Source organism: Lutjanus erythropterus, chromosome 12 (assembly GCF_056507025.1).
Source record: "Lutjanus erythropterus isolate fLutEry1 chromosome 12, fLutEry1.hap2, whole genome shotgun sequence".
In the NCBI taxonomy this organism is placed as follows: domain Eukaryota; kingdom Metazoa; phylum Chordata; class Actinopteri; order Lutjaniformes; family Lutjanidae; genus Lutjanus; species Lutjanus erythropterus.
In genome coordinates this window covers 18,601,181-18,616,796 of record NC_139328.1, presented here as the reverse complement: position 1 = coordinate 18,616,796, position 15,616 = coordinate 18,601,181, and the positions used below count along the sequence as shown (strand labels likewise).

General features: G+C 38.9%; 1 protein-coding gene across 1 annotated transcript in view; it reads right to left on the bottom strand.

Moving 5' to 3' along the window:
* LOC146317873 (rho GTPase-activating protein 29-like) overlaps positions 1-15,343 on the bottom strand; it is a 44,548-nt gene extending 29,205 nt beyond the window's left edge. Inside the window, exons 1-2 of the mRNA XM_084731596.1 lie at positions 15,173-15,343; positions 13,600-13,951 (exon numbers count right to left, since the gene is read on the bottom strand). Coding sequence (XP_084587722.1) covers positions 13,600-13,885 — 286 coding nt within the window. The 5' untranslated portion in view covers positions 13,886-13,951; positions 15,173-15,343. The remainder of the gene's footprint in view (positions 1-13,599; positions 13,952-15,172) is intronic.
* Between the last annotated feature and the right edge of the window lie 273 nt (positions 15,344-15,616).

Sequence of the window (15,616 nt, the reverse complement as noted above, 5' to 3'; positions counted from 1 at the left end):
CTGTATATTTTAGGCTGATCTGTCCTGCATATTAATATAATTTTTTTTCTGGTCCTAGTTCTAATGTAGGTCTACTTTGGACTAATCATGCACTTTGTTGCTGTTATATGAATGAACAATTGAAAAATGGATTATGGCAGAAATCAGCAGGTAGGCCTACTGAATTTGAATCAAGTATTCAGAATGAGGTCAAAAGGCAAAAATAAAATCCTTCCATGTCAATTGTCCAAAAATAAATAAGTTTCACTTTTTAAGTTTCATTTAAAAAACTAGGGCTCAACAATTCATTGAAATTTTATCAAAATAGCAACATGGCCTACAGCAATTTTCGAACAGGTGGAACCGCAATATTTATTAGACATAAAATGAGTGTCAAAATACCATTTTAAATTACATATTGTTGTGCTGCAGAAAGATGTCCTAGTCCATATCTCACCTGTGAAACATCTTCATTTGGTACTGATCCCCATAAAAATTGCACCATAATGATTTAAAAATATTTCCTTTCTTATCACAAATCATATTGCAATTGAAATATCAAGCAAAATAAGTGTGATTAGATATCTTTTCAAAATCATTCAGCTCTGGTTAAAAAAAATATGAAAAGATTATGAAAAACTGATTTCATGAGGGTTAAACAGTAGTTAACCTTTCGTCAAATACTCAGTGCTCAATAAAGTGTGCTCATGGCTTAACCTCCTTGTGTATGTGTAGGTCAGTACAGTCTTCGTGCAATTAACAAACAAAAGAATTCCATTTAACAATCAGAAATGGGAATAAAGTTATCAAAACAAGGTCAGATTTTGTGTGCCAGCATATACTGATCACCGCCGCTGTTGTGTGAGAGGATCTGTGCTCACTGCAGCATGAGACAGCTGAGAGAAAGCTGGTAAAAATCAGTGGTGAGTGGTTTTGTCACAACAATGGCATCAAAAAGTGCACTGGAAATCTGCGGCTGATTGTGGGGGCCATGCCATTGTTTTGGTAGAGATAACAGCGCTGAGGCATAGAGCCTGGCCACATTGTTTCACGGAGGACCCCCTGCAAACGCCGGTGCAACTCAAGGCTGCCCTGTCTTTCTATACAGTGGTAGGATGAGCCAGTGTCCCAGCCACGCTTCACGCTCGGTCTGCTTCGTTTATTTTCTACAAGCTTGAGACCTCCTCACTTTTAGGACAACAAATTCACAATGACAAATAGTTCCAGTAGTTTGAAACCTTAAGACCTGCTATGTAACCATTTGCAATAATTTAGGCCAAACAAAAAAAATGACTGGGTCAATTTTCCAAATCAGTATGCACTTTTTCTTATCCCTGAAATTACATTGAAAACTGACTAACAGTCCAAACCCAAAGATATCGAGTGAACTATAATGTAAGACAAGTAAATTAGAAAGGATTAATTAATCATCAAAATAGTTGGAGGTTTATTTTATGTTGATCAGATTAATAATTGCTAAACTAATTGTTTCAGATCCATTTCAGAGTTTAACCTGGGACACTGCAGCATATCCATCACATGTACCGGCCAGTCATGCTTCTTCACCCTTTTTGACAAACAACTCCTGACAGCTGAGTGTTAAAAAATACAATTATAGTAAGTGGATTTAGCTCGATCTGTACAGAACATTTTGTTAATTTAATATGGAATTAACAGGTCAGCCGTCTGGCAGTTAAAAGGTTTCTAATAGATTCACTTTCTTTTTCATCAGTGTTTCATGACAAAACTACCACTGGACTTGGTACCCTGACCCTCCAACATCGCTGGTATAATCCAACCAAAACATTAAGCTTAAACTCTTCACAGCAAGCCCATGTTTAATTTTGAAATGATCCTTTGAACACTTATCCTTCTACTGTTCAGTATGTAAAGAGATTGAAATCAGTGACAGAAAAAGCCCATACAAGCATCAAATTTAATTATCAATCCTAACCATCTGCATGTCCATATGTGGAAAGATATACCAATCAACTGGCCAGTGACCAGCCTATCAGTGTATCTAATTCTGTGCTGGTCACAATGATTCACATCATGCGCACAGTGACACAGACAGTAACGCCACAGTCACACATGCCAGCATGTCATCGGTGTTAAGATGAGTGATGCAGTGACTCCAAAAACAGAATAAAGAGGGTAGAAATAGAGGAGAAGGCATGAGTAGACAGAACAAGACAATCAGAGAAAAAATGGGAGAGGAGGGGAGGAGAAATGTTAGAAACAGGAAAAGACGGAGTGGGAGAGAAAAAGAGGACAAGAGGGCAAGGCCTGACAGTAACCTAGGGCAAAATGCATTATTTAATAGTCAGTGTTATATTGTAGACATAAAATGAAATTTTCCATTAAAGAAAAGTGTGAGCTGTCAACTATAGTTCTTAGAAAGAAAGAAAATTTTAACTGTGCAAAATCTAAACTGCTAGGTCGGAGCTGCTGAGAGAGAGAGAGAGAGGTCATGAGTCACTGCTCTTCTTTAAATAATACCAATTATTTTGCACAGGTTCTTCAAAGTGATATACCACCTGAAAGCTATCAATATCCAGGCCCCTGTAGACTTGAAAGGTGGATGGAAAAAGTTAGAGGCTTCAAGTCTTGTCAGTTGCTTTCTTTTTTACTTGTGACCAGTTTTCACAGGAAAAGAAGGGATATAAATCTCCACAGAAACTCATGAAACCACTCATCCAGAATAACCCATTTTTCTGCTGTCAATCTACGTGCTGAGTATGTCGCAAACACTCAGACTTTGCCAAAATATTGCTAAATGCTCAAAACGCATATTGTTTGGAGTATCACTGTTAAGCAGGTTTAAGTGGTGACTCAACTTTTTAACACAATAGAGTAGCTCAAACATTTGCCTTTCAAATTAATGTCTCCCCTTATATTGGTGTAATGGGGGTGGGGGGGTGGGGGGGGGCAAAGCTCATTGTGTGACTGGTGCAGAGAATGACCAATCTAATCCAAATCTTCAGGTGGCCTTACAGAGGTTACAGCCTCTGCTCCCCCCACTGATAACAACAGGCAATCAACTGGCCTGTCTGGACACGCGATCCGCTCGACATGAAACAAGCCTCGGCAGCTCTGGTGACACAGTGCTGCTTGGGAAACAGCCGCAGGCCTTTACTGAAAGCCCGGGGAGGCCATGTTTCTCCATCAGCATCCCTCCTCCTCCCTGTCTCTTGAAGGAAGGAGGGGGAATGGATTTGCACCCGCAGCAGCAGATGATTTTCAGGTTTTCTTTTAGATGTGTATCCGTCTCCCTCATTCCTTGATGGTGACGCATTCCTCTCTGTGATGACTCAGTCATCATCCCAAATGCTCCCCTCTTAATAGAAACAGCCACTTTCTGTCCTGCCACAGAGAAACATGGGCTAATAAGCTGCACACAGACTATCCACAACAAGCCTCACAAACCGCAAGGCCAGAAAACATGAAATACTCGCTGTATCAGGCTCGGCTCGCATTGCTGAGCTGCCTGCAACTCGATCTGCAACAGGTGGAATTGTTTGGTCAGGATTCCATCTCCAAACACTAATTTCCCCCCCTGTCCAAACAAACGCGGCATTGCTGGGTGACTCCGTCTTTCCCATGCCTTGTTTGGAGACAGAACAGGCCCCAGACATCACACAGACAGTAAACAGCAGGCACCGCATAAACAGCTACCTGCTCTACTAGTGAGCTGCACCCTGTGAGGTCTGGGCCTCACAGTGAGGCTAATGCTCTGACACTTATGACATGTTCAGGGGAATATACAGCAGGTGTAAAACAAGACTGCACTCTTTAATCATCACACTGTGGATCAGGATACACAGGGTGCTGAGACAAAGCAGACAAGGAAAAAAGGAAATAAAAGCCTAAACTCATTAACTACTGCTTTAATATCACAGTTCAAACCATAGAGTTTCAGAACTAAATGATACATTTAATCAACTTTGAATTAAGGTTACATCACTACTTAAATACTTTTTAAAACAACACAATGTCCATCTTATATCAAAGCTATAAGAACAAATTATATCAGTGCTCAATCGAGATTTCAGTTAAGTCTTTATTGTCCAGCCTGAAATGTGGCTTGCAGCAGCAAAACCAGACAGTGTTGAGGGAATTTTTCTGTACCAGCACTGTGTGCACTGAGTGTACAAATAAAAAAAAAAAGAAAAAAAAAGTGATCCTTTTTTTTTGTCTGCCTAGGGCTTCTTTTTATTGAGCAAATATAGAGAAGTATACAATTCTGTTATTGTGACAGCTCTACTTTTAAAATCTCATTTTAGTTTAGCAAAACTGGACATGTAATTGTGAAAAGGCTAATGATGGGATACAAATATACAGTGTTTGAGAAAGATCTGGGACAGTAGAGAAACTGATCATTGCAAATGAAATGATTACGTTAATGCATCATGGATTACACAGACTATCCTTTGAAAAATGTGAGGTGGCACCGGCACAAGCGCTACACTACATCACATGTGCGCTGTGAGATATGTTCAAATTGTGTGTGTGTGTGTGTGCATTTCATTGCTGTTTTCCAATCAGCAATCTGGACTTTGCTGTGATGCATTCATTGTCCAAACAGATAAAAATAAACAAGAAACAGTGACTCAATCAATAACTACATTAATGAATAATGAAAACTGATTGTGGCTAGATACTTGGAGTGATTTCAATTTCTTATTCAGATATAAATAGAGCAAGTAACTAGCAGAGCTTCAATGATAGTCCAGAGTGAGGCAATGAAATGATGAGTTACTGGAACAAAGTTATTAAACTATAGTTATTAAACTGTAGGCTGTTTATTAAGTACAGTTTGAGACAATGACTGTTAAGTCTATAGCAGTTGAAAGTGGAATTTGAGACAGTTGCAGGACACTAACGAAAAAAGTTAATTTTGAGCTAAACTAAACTAAAATATTCCATACACTACAATGAAATATGAAGAAAAACATCAAATCAACACATTTAAGAAGCAGGAACCAAATCATGCTAGGCACTGATGCCTGAAAAATTACTAAAATCAATTAATTAATGAATCATTCATCAACTGTGATGTTGTAATACAACCTGGGACAATGAAAGGCTGGTATTGTCAACAGTTTTATTCCACTAGCACCTAGATTTCCAGAATGCATCTAGGGATGACTTCACCTTGAGAAGTTGGTACAAGCAAGTGAATTTCCACCGCCCAAGGTGAATTATGTCAGTTATTACAGTATGGGAATGTGTGCTGGAGACTACTGTATTGGGCAAGAGAAATGACTAATTCTTTCAGACGTGTGAAACAGACATGATTTAAGAATTTGTTCAGACAGGCAGAATTATACTTTTGTTGTGCCCCTTAATTCAAAGCCAAGCAGACATAACATTTTGGGGAATTCTATAAAAAAAAACATGAGTCTGACTAACAACTGTCTGCCCCCCTGTCTGTGCAGGCCTAATCCACACACAGCTGGAAATTTCAGCAGGTCTGCCCGATCGCCAGCAGTGACGTCCCCTTGCTAGCAGGAGCTCCAACTGGCCAATCCACCCCTCGCCATGACCAATCTCCTACACAAACATCCAGAGCCCATAACCATAAATCCCACCCCAGGAAACACACCCCAACCACAAGCTTGCACAAAAACATCCTTCAGCATCACAGGGGAAAGTTACTGCCCAACAAATCTCTCCTTTCTTTCTCCTAAGAGCAGCAGGCCATTAAACCATTATGTGCTAGAATTTGGCTTTTCTCTCGATTGAAGGCACCACCCGTGAGTGGCCACTTCAGTTGGCATAGGGGCACTTGTGTTAGAAGGGGAGATATTTGTGGTAGCTATTGCTGGATATGTTTTTTAGAGAGCAGTACAGGCTTTTATAGCCTGTAAACAGGATTTTTAACTGGATAACCTTTGAAAACTGGCCATTTTAGGAGGAATATAATACTAGCATTTACTCTAATAAGCCAAAGGTACCTAAATTAACTCATTTTCAATTGACCTCACAAAACTGTTCTAGTTACCATATACAGTAAATATACTACAAACTGTTTCGAGCAGAAAGAAAAACAAGTCCATGAGTAAACAACCTTTTTACAACCAGTAGAAAGGTAAACAAGTCCCTGTAAGATTATTTTTACAACGAAATTAGCACTTATATACAGGCTTTTTAAACACAGATAAACCCGCTGACCCATTTCCCATTGCCAGTGGGGTTTGCCTTTGGTTTATTTATTTTTTTTTTCTATTTTTTTTTTTTTTTTTAATGTGTGCTGCAAAGCCAACACAAGGTCCGTGCAGAAGAGCAGAGAGAAAGTGTCTGTGCGTTTAGCTCGCAGCACTCGCGCAGCTTCGAAATGAATCTCTGTGGTTTAAAGTGTAGTTTCTCTCCTCCATCCCTGTTTGTACTATTAGGTATGTGCTCTATTTTACTGTTTCATGTTTGCTTTCAGCTTTCGCTTTCAGAGTCATGTTAGCACTGTTGAAAACCCAACATTTCCTGATTTCTGACTTTTATTGCCAAATATTTATAGGAGATAAAATGTTTAGGCAGTCAAATATAGGTGTCATGTTTCTGTAACTGCCGATCAGAGCTGGAGTTGATAAAAAACTGTGGCCATTATTACAACTGCACTGTCATTTGACCCAGGAGTAAATGCTTTCCAACTGAAGACAAAAGCCAGATTTTTGTGGGTGTTAGTGTTTTTTGTCCACTATAACAGAAGCCTAAGATACAACCAAACATTTATTTAAATACTGCTCTAAAAAACAGAGTCTGCCCTTCTGACAACAACACAGTATACAGACTGGTACTGTGAAACACAGAACAATGCATTCTAGCTGGAGCATAGCCAGATCTTATCAGAGTGTCATGATGACACCAACAGCTAAGAAGACCCACAGCTTTTATGGTAAAACAAAGACTTGTGATTGTGAGTCAGCTAAACATGTTCCTCCTCATTTAAAGACATGTAATGCCCCCATACAGCACTACACTTTATGAATAATAGGTTCTTTAGCGAAGTGGGAGGTGGCATGTTCCAGAGGTTATCTCTGGCAAATAAGCTTTCAGCCTTCTGCTCCTCAGCTATGCTGTGAGATGTTTGCTCTACCCTGAAGTGGAACTGTAAAAGACGTGTCAAATACTTTTGTTTTTCTGTCCCATCTGAGGCCAAAAGGCCAAAATAAAGAACCCAAACTCTCTTGAGCAAAGAAACCTGCAAGGAAATAGAATTTCAGACAGTGTCCCAATGGCTATCTATTGTTTTAACAAAAGATATTTAAAGTTAAAACCCCATCCTGTTGGCCTGTACACCATCCATAACTTCCACCACACATTTCTCAACACACATTCCTGAACTTTCTTGGCTTGATAAAGAGGGCAAACCAAACTTTGTACTTTTGTTTCAGCACATTTGTAAAAAAGAGTGAAATTTTGAGTTGTTCTCTTCCTGTGCGGTCACCAAAATGCAAAACGTGGATGCAAAATGAAGAAGAAACTTGTGCTTAGCATCGGAGCTTGTGCAAACTGACTTATAGTTAAAAGTAAAAGATCAAATTCTTCCAAGTGACAGTTTAACCACATGTGGGTTGTGATTCCCCCAGGGACAAGATAGTCGATGTAAATAAATACATATGCCATTTTTAATCTCTTACAAGATTGGGAACGGTTTCTCAGGGAGATTTCACTTGGATTATGTAAAAATCGGTGTTATATTTTCACTACTTTCATACTCAATCTGCCTCACACCTACCATTAGTCTATTGAAGGCACTATAGCTACAAGTGAACATTTGTTCTAAAGGAATGCAGAGTATGCAGGAGAGTGGGGGGATGGGAGGGGGACAGCAGCCCGGCTGTGTGCAGAGGACTCCTTTTTCATCCTGATTAAAACCATTAACCAAGCTGTCTTCTGCAAAGAAATACAGACTCACGTGAAAATTTTACAACGACGAAAATATCCTGACAGCCTTATTACATTTCAATTTTATTATATTGGCCCTGAAATGTTGTACAATTACTAGTCTAGTAACTGGTGCTATTAACTGCTTGTAATGTTGACATCAGAGGAATTTAAACCACATTGTGTTTAACTTAAGTTAAGAGCACATTCAGGATTCATACAGCTCTTAAAGAGTAAAGTAAGTAAGAAAAGTACCTATATCAAAACCTTGCAGACTCTTGAAGCCTTTATCATCAAATCGGAATTTTTACTATAAATAAAGTACATTCCTTTATACCCCCAGCAACCAATGTATATTATCACTTTGATTTTACTTTGACCGTATGTTTTAATCTTGATTATTTAATGCTTGCTAATTTCCAGAGTAAGGGATCAGGGCTCAGAGGACTTCTCTTGCTATATGAATGAAACTGACAAAGATGGAATCGTTTCATTTCAAAGATTTTTGGTTTACATGAGTGACTGTTTTAATGAAACACCAGACTGTGTTGAAAGTCAAGCATCTTTAAGGACTATATTCAAATTCAAACATATTCCTAACCTAACTGAGTTTGCAGAATGGTGAGAGGTAAAGGTTGGTGATGGGGACAACAGTCACCTACTCGGTCAAACCTTATACAACCTCACATTCTTTTCTTGGCTTTCATTCTTCGACAGCTTGACTATTGTTGGGCAACAGTTCTTGTGAGCAGTGTGACTGGGGGCCCAAGTTATGAGAGAAAGTGTAAGTCTACACCACAATCTAACCCTGGGGAATCTATAAGTGTGAAGCTGTGGGTGTGAATGTAGTGGTTCTGGTTATCTGAAGCTTACGGTCACTGACTGAGTTCCCCTGTGGGTTTCCAACAATCAAACATGCTGCATGCATGACATGTGCCTCCAGCTAATAACTGGTGGGTGTCCCGAGTGGAAAAATAAGCATCTTCCAAGCAAAACTCTTGACATTTTCTCTGCATAAAGAGCTATTAGACACACACTGAGTCAAACCTGCCTCTCCGCAACGGGAATACAAACCTGCCAGGTCACAACAGGGCGCACGCCTTTCAGCAAAAAAAAAGCACTGTGTCGGTTTCACACAGTACTCCAGTGACAGACCTTTCCAAATATGAAAAGAATAACACAAGAGCTGGCATGTGCCCCGCTAACCTCCTCCCCACTTCCCTCGCGACCTTGTTCCTGCAGATTTCCTCAACACATGGAGACCTGTTGCTGTCAGGCTGTTTATCTTTTCAAGCAAAAAAGGTAACACATGCTGCTAATCACACAACAATAACACAATGGGGAGAGACGTAGCAAAGCAAAACCTGCCTTAACTCTGTTTAGCAATACTTGTTTTAGGAAATAGCTTCCATCTATATTAATAATACTGTGTAGTCATTATAGGAGATGCAATAAGGCTGGTGGTCAGCTGCAAAAATACAGCTTTTTCTTGAAAATGAAACATACTTATACATCTCACTGTAATAGTCAAACATTTCTCTTAAGTATTTTAACAAATAAGCATTATTCTTGTGGGTTGATTCAAGTTGAATTTAGATTTTACACTTTTACACATTTTAGACTTGCATACATGGATTCTCGGCTGAATACTCCCCTTTAATGACCTCAATCAGGCCCTTTGATCAATTACTAATATGAAAAAATAGTAAATGCAACATCGTGTTTATTAAAAGAACAAGCTACTTCTAAGTTTATGGACATTTACATTATTTGATCATTAAGATCATTTTATTAGTAGATTAATGAGACCACTTATTAGTTATATCTGTTGTCAAGCACAGAGACATTTACTTCATTAAAAAGTTTTCACTTACGTTGTTTAAACAAAGGGAATTTAGGAATGTCAAACTGAATGAAAAAAGATGTGAAACATTTCAAAACTGTGTTTGTTAAAACAAGCTCCTTGTAGTCTGAGATTACAAAGGTGTGCTGTTTTTTTCTGGAGCTTTGTGTGTGTCTTTTCCAATTTGTCAAATCTCATTAAGTCAAGAAAAAAATAAATGGTGCACATAAAAATCCAAATTTTACAGGTCAGACATAAGAAATGTAAAGACCCCTTGGCACTGTACTTTTTTCAAATCTGGCCCCGCTAAAAAAGTAATTGAAAAGACTTGCAGTAGACCTCTATGGACAATACCACAATACTGTGGTATCATAATAACTAATGTAACTCCTAACATAAAGGTCATGCAGGTGAAATGTAGCTATTCACCATTATTCTTGTTCATCTACTGTGCTTTTACCAAAATAGAGGCACTGCCTGTTTAAAATGAGTAAAAAACAGAATTTAACCGTTGCTTTTTCCAGACTGTGTAACCTCCCTGACCCCTTACACAAAAACACCCCAGTCATTAATCCAGTACAATTATGGCTGTGAAACACAGACACACACACACTGGATACAGTGTAGACATACCTCAGGTTACCTGATGATTAAAAGAGGATGTAGAATACCACAAGGAGGTACTGTGGATCAAAAGTTTTTTACTTTAATTAAAGCTGCTACAAGGATTTTTTAGCTGGTTATGAAACAGTCTCAATTCATTACTGATGCCTCTATATAACCTATATAAGTTAACAAGAACATCCCTGACAAGACTGGCTATTTCTGTGTATTCTTAAAGCCTGTCACTGGGTCAGATTCTCAGTTAAATCTGATGAAATAAGCCTGTGTTTACATTTTTCTAGAGAGAGTTATGCCAGCCAGCTCAAAAAAGCAGGAGGAGATGTTTCTATGTAATTTTAGATAATTAGCTAATTTTATTTTTGCCATCATATTTTGTGAATATTAGGTCTCAAAAATCAACATAAAATGAAAGTTTCTTGTAGTGGCTTTAAGCAAACGCTTTATGTCAAAAACCTTGAGGTTACTGGAGTATTTTCCATGAGGATAAAGACCCGTGTCTTTGGACATAGAGGTCATGTGACCCCAGGCATAAAAATCTCTGCTAAAGGAAAAACATTCAAAGGTAATAATCAGTGTCTGTCTTAAAAAGACATCTGCTAGGATTGCTCAGGATGTGCAGTACGGGGCAACTAGAAACTCCTTGAAAAGTTAAGAATGTATGGTCAAAAGCTCAAAATGTTCAGACTTTAAATCAAATCTCAGCTCAGAGGTGATGCATGTCTTGTTTGCCTGCCTCCTAGCTTAAAAAAACACCCTGTACAGTATTTAAAGCTAGGGCTGCTGACAAAATGCACGTGACTTAAACTGTGACCATCTTGCACCAGTCTTTGTTTTAGCAATTAGAAAGGAAAATGACTCAATGTTTACTTTTGCTTGGACAGCAAACCACATTATAGTTGCAGCCTCTTGCATGACTTGTTCCACCAAACCACTTGTGTCAGTGTCTTTGAGAAAAGAATAACACAGATAAACCACTAATCCAAATGGCAAAGAGCTGAATGACATTACGGGGTCATATGGTATGATTTCATACCCACCTGCTGAATAAGAGTTGTTGTTAAATGGGAGGCAAAATATCCCAAATGTTTTTGTGATGGCTCAGAGCAACACTCAGCACGACACAAGCCAAGGCTCACTCGCAGAGGCCTCACTCCTCCAGCCAGAGGAATGGCTAAACAACTCACTCCCACTGCCAGACCTGCAGTTGGACCCCAGCATGTGTGAGTCTGTTTGTGTGTAGGTATGTGTCTTTTAGCAGGAGTGGTAGTTGCAATAGTGGCAGTCTTACATTGTTGATTTTACAGAGGGAAATTCAGAGAAACGACTAGCGTAACAGACACCAAAAAGTAAAACTGAAGTCTGCTCATTTATCAAAGTAGCTGACGAGTAGTTTAATAGTGGAAAACTAGTTCTGCAACTAATGATTACTTACATTATTGATTAATCTGCCGATTATGTCAGTGATTAATCAATTAATAATTTAGTCCATAAAATGTAAAAAAAAGTGAAAAATGCTCATCACAATCCCAGAGCCCAAAGTGATGTATTCAAATCGTTTCTTTTGTCCAACTCAGAGATTCCTCATTTACTGTCATAAATAACAAACAAAAGCAGCAAATCCTGATTTAAGAAACCAGAATTAATGGATTAATTGTTGCAGCTGTGATTGCTATTATGCAATTAATAATGAATATAATAAATGTAAAAAAATATTTACATGTTCAACTGTACAAAACAATTGCATGATGTCACTTTGGGCTCTGGGAACTTCCAATCCTTAATTTTCATAATTTGTTTAACAATTTATACAGTAAATGACTGATAATGAGAGATTACATACAGCAAGTACCTATCAGTGTTTATGTTCCCGTGAAGCCTCATTAAACACTGCATAAGCATTTGTGTGGGTTGAGTGTTTACGTATATATCTGCAAACAAGAACTAAGCCATCAAATCCAAGTGAGAAAAACTGAACGAAAGTAAGTAACCTGTGTCTGCTCTCGCGTCTGGCATGTTTGTGTGTGTGTGTGTGTGTAGCGGTGTGTGGGTGTGTGTAGCTGTTAAGACACTAAACACTGTGAGTGCTCTGGCATGTTAGCGGTGAGGCTGTTATCACACTATAAACTGACACTCCACAGGTGGTTCTGGCTCTCTATAATGATGGCCAACTTTGGGTCTTAGTTATATATCTGTAACATCAAAACAACACAAGAGCCTCCCTGAGCATCTAACCCTTAACACTTCACAGCGCCACAAGTGCAACTATATTGTGTGGGTGTTGGCACGGAAGGCATCAAAGCAGAAAAGGGACAGTATTTTATATGCTACTACCAATGACTAAAAGAGATATCGTCACTGTTAACACTATTTTCAAAGCTGCAAGTGTGTTGACAACTGGACAAACAAAGACAACATGACACCTTGTCAATACATTCCCAAATGTATCTACAGTGGAATTTGGTGGCCTTTGGTAGACCTTTAGCTATCTATAGCATCATTGGTAAACACCAGGTTTTAATGTCAGTGCTGCAGTCCAAAGAGCAAGGGTTCCCTTTCAGACAAACGGTCTGCGGTTACACAAAGAGAAATTCATTAAAGAAGAGAAGACAGAGACAAGTTCACACTACAGACAGTAGATGTGTTTGATTTTAAAGGGATAGTTTGAATTATTTAATGTGCTACAGCAGATGCCAGTTAGTAACCTTGAGGTTACTGGAGTATTTTCCATGAGGATAAAGACCCGTGTCTTTGGACATAGAGGTCATGTGACCCTGGTCATAAAACTATACTGTATTTAGAACATTTTCACTGTTTTACCTTGCTGTCAGATAGCCTTTTCTGACGGGAAACAGCTCTTATATAAGCCAGATATTGCTTTCTCCAAACTACACAGGTGAAATGAGTGATTTTACCACGCAGAAAACAAGAGTTGATCTGTTAGACTGTTTGTGTTACTGCGTGACTTTGGTGAACTCACACACAAGAGTACAAACAAATAAACAGATTGAAGCAGTGATAGACCAGCATTGCTAATTTCACCCATGGAATGTTTGGTGTGGAGAGAGTGAGATTTGGCTTATAAAAAAAATTAACTAGAGCAGTTTATCAGTATATGATGCAGAGATTGAATTGAACATGCATTGATTATGGGTGACAACTATCTAAAGATTTTCTTTTTTCCCACTAGGTCATTCTACGACCTTCGACATCGCTGATCTCCACAGCTACTGCACAAACACCTCCACATTCCAGCTCCACCCTGAACTCACCTTTACACTGAAAAGCCTCCTTGAGGTTAAGCAACACATCAGCAAACCATCGTACATCATTCACCAGCTGCATTACGTATTCTGGGTCCACTCCTGGTGCCCCCACCAGGTGAGGCGTCAGCCCCATGCTGCTCAGAGGATTGGGGTTTTTGGAGCTGCGGCCCATATCCCAGGTCTTGGTGGATCCAGCCGACAGAGATCCTGTGTGGGGCTTGGAGAGGTGTCGTGGCAGACCCTGGGTGTGCTTAGTACCACCGCCACCACTGCTGCTGCTCTTCCGGAGCATCCCAGCAGCCACTCCAGCAGGCCTGCTAGCCCCTGAACTCACCAAGCTGCCCTGGTCCCTGGATGGCTGAAAGACAGAGGTTGATGTGTGATGATGTCTGTGAGTGATTGTGTGTCTGTGTGTATGTGTGTGTGGTCTCCTCTCCTAACTCATTGTTAAAGACCTGTTACACTTGTATAGTAAATTAACACTGTTAAACCAGAAGACCAAACATATACACTCTAAAATCCAGTGGTGGAAGAAGTACTCTGATCTTTTACTGAAACAAAAGCAGTAATACCACACCATGAAACAGTCCTGCATTCAAAATCCTTCTCAAGTACAATTACAAAAGTATGTTTATACGTTTACTGGAAGTACCGAAAGAAAACACACTCATAATGCAGAATGACCCATTTCAGAATTGTATATATTATAATATCGATTGTAATTATTGATTGTGTGTTCATCATTAATGCTGCAGACGGTAAATGTGTAACTAATTTGAATTGCTTTATTTACTGCCAACTGGTGAATCCCCCCTTATTTTATCTTCATCTTTAATAATACATCATATTTATGTTACCATCTTATTTTGTATGAAAAATCTGAATCTGCAAATGTCGGAGTATAAGTATAAATAGTGTAATATGAAAATACTTGTGAAGGGAAGTGAAGTATGTCAAAAAATTATACGTTAGCTATTTAAGTACAGTATTTGAGTGGTTACATTCCATCACTGCTAAAATCAACTAACGCTAACTTTAAACTGCATATCCATTTTATTAGTAACCATAAACTATGTTTCTGTGACACTAAATTTAGAGTTTAGAGCAAACATAACATTTTCTAGTCCTTTTTGTCTCCCATAAAAGTAGTTTCATGTCTTGAAATGTTTTCTTTTGTGTCACAGTTGGATTTACTTCTTTTTATACATATTTACGCATTTTTACGTTACCTACACTGATAATGACGTTGAACAACGTCTTGCCCTTAACGTCAGCTCGCTGGTTTGTAAAATAACTGTAGTTATTTGTCAAAACATAAAAGCACTCCCACAAAATGTCATAAAAATAACATGCTAGCTAATGAAAACGATTACATTTAAAAGAAAAAACTAAATACAATCACGGATGGTTAGTACAAAACTCCAAAAACATCGAAAACAAGCCGACTTCAACATTTCTTTTTCCGGGCAAGTTTACAATGAAAAGTGATGCTGCTGCTGCTGCCCCGGTAAAAACAGGCGACCCGGGTCATAAACTGCTCTGCTGGCACAGCCAAAAAAAAATGGGTTTTTAAACTCACCTGCTCGGCTGTTTACTGACATAACGGCCACGATATCCGAACAAAAACTTTGCTCAATGGAGCACGTAAAGACCCAAAAACATTTCCGTTAGAAATCCCCAAGTCCAACAACGGCTGAAACTTCTCCGCTTTGAGTCACTGTACATCGAAAAGTAGCCTACAATCAGCAGCTCTCAAGTCAATCGTAATTTACAAGTCGGCGTGTCACATGACAGTAGAGTCGCGTTATGATTGGACAGATCCTCTCAACGGAATGGAACTGTGATGCCTTCACGTGTTGGCGGACGTTTTGGTAACTGATTAAACGGGGTTAGTTTTACATTACCTCAGCGAAACAGTGTACTGAATTTTAATTGAATATACATTAAATTCAAGCAATTTAGTTAAAAGGATCTTTGTGCTTGTAAGTCACTATCTTACCTCAAATTATGCACTTTTTTAATC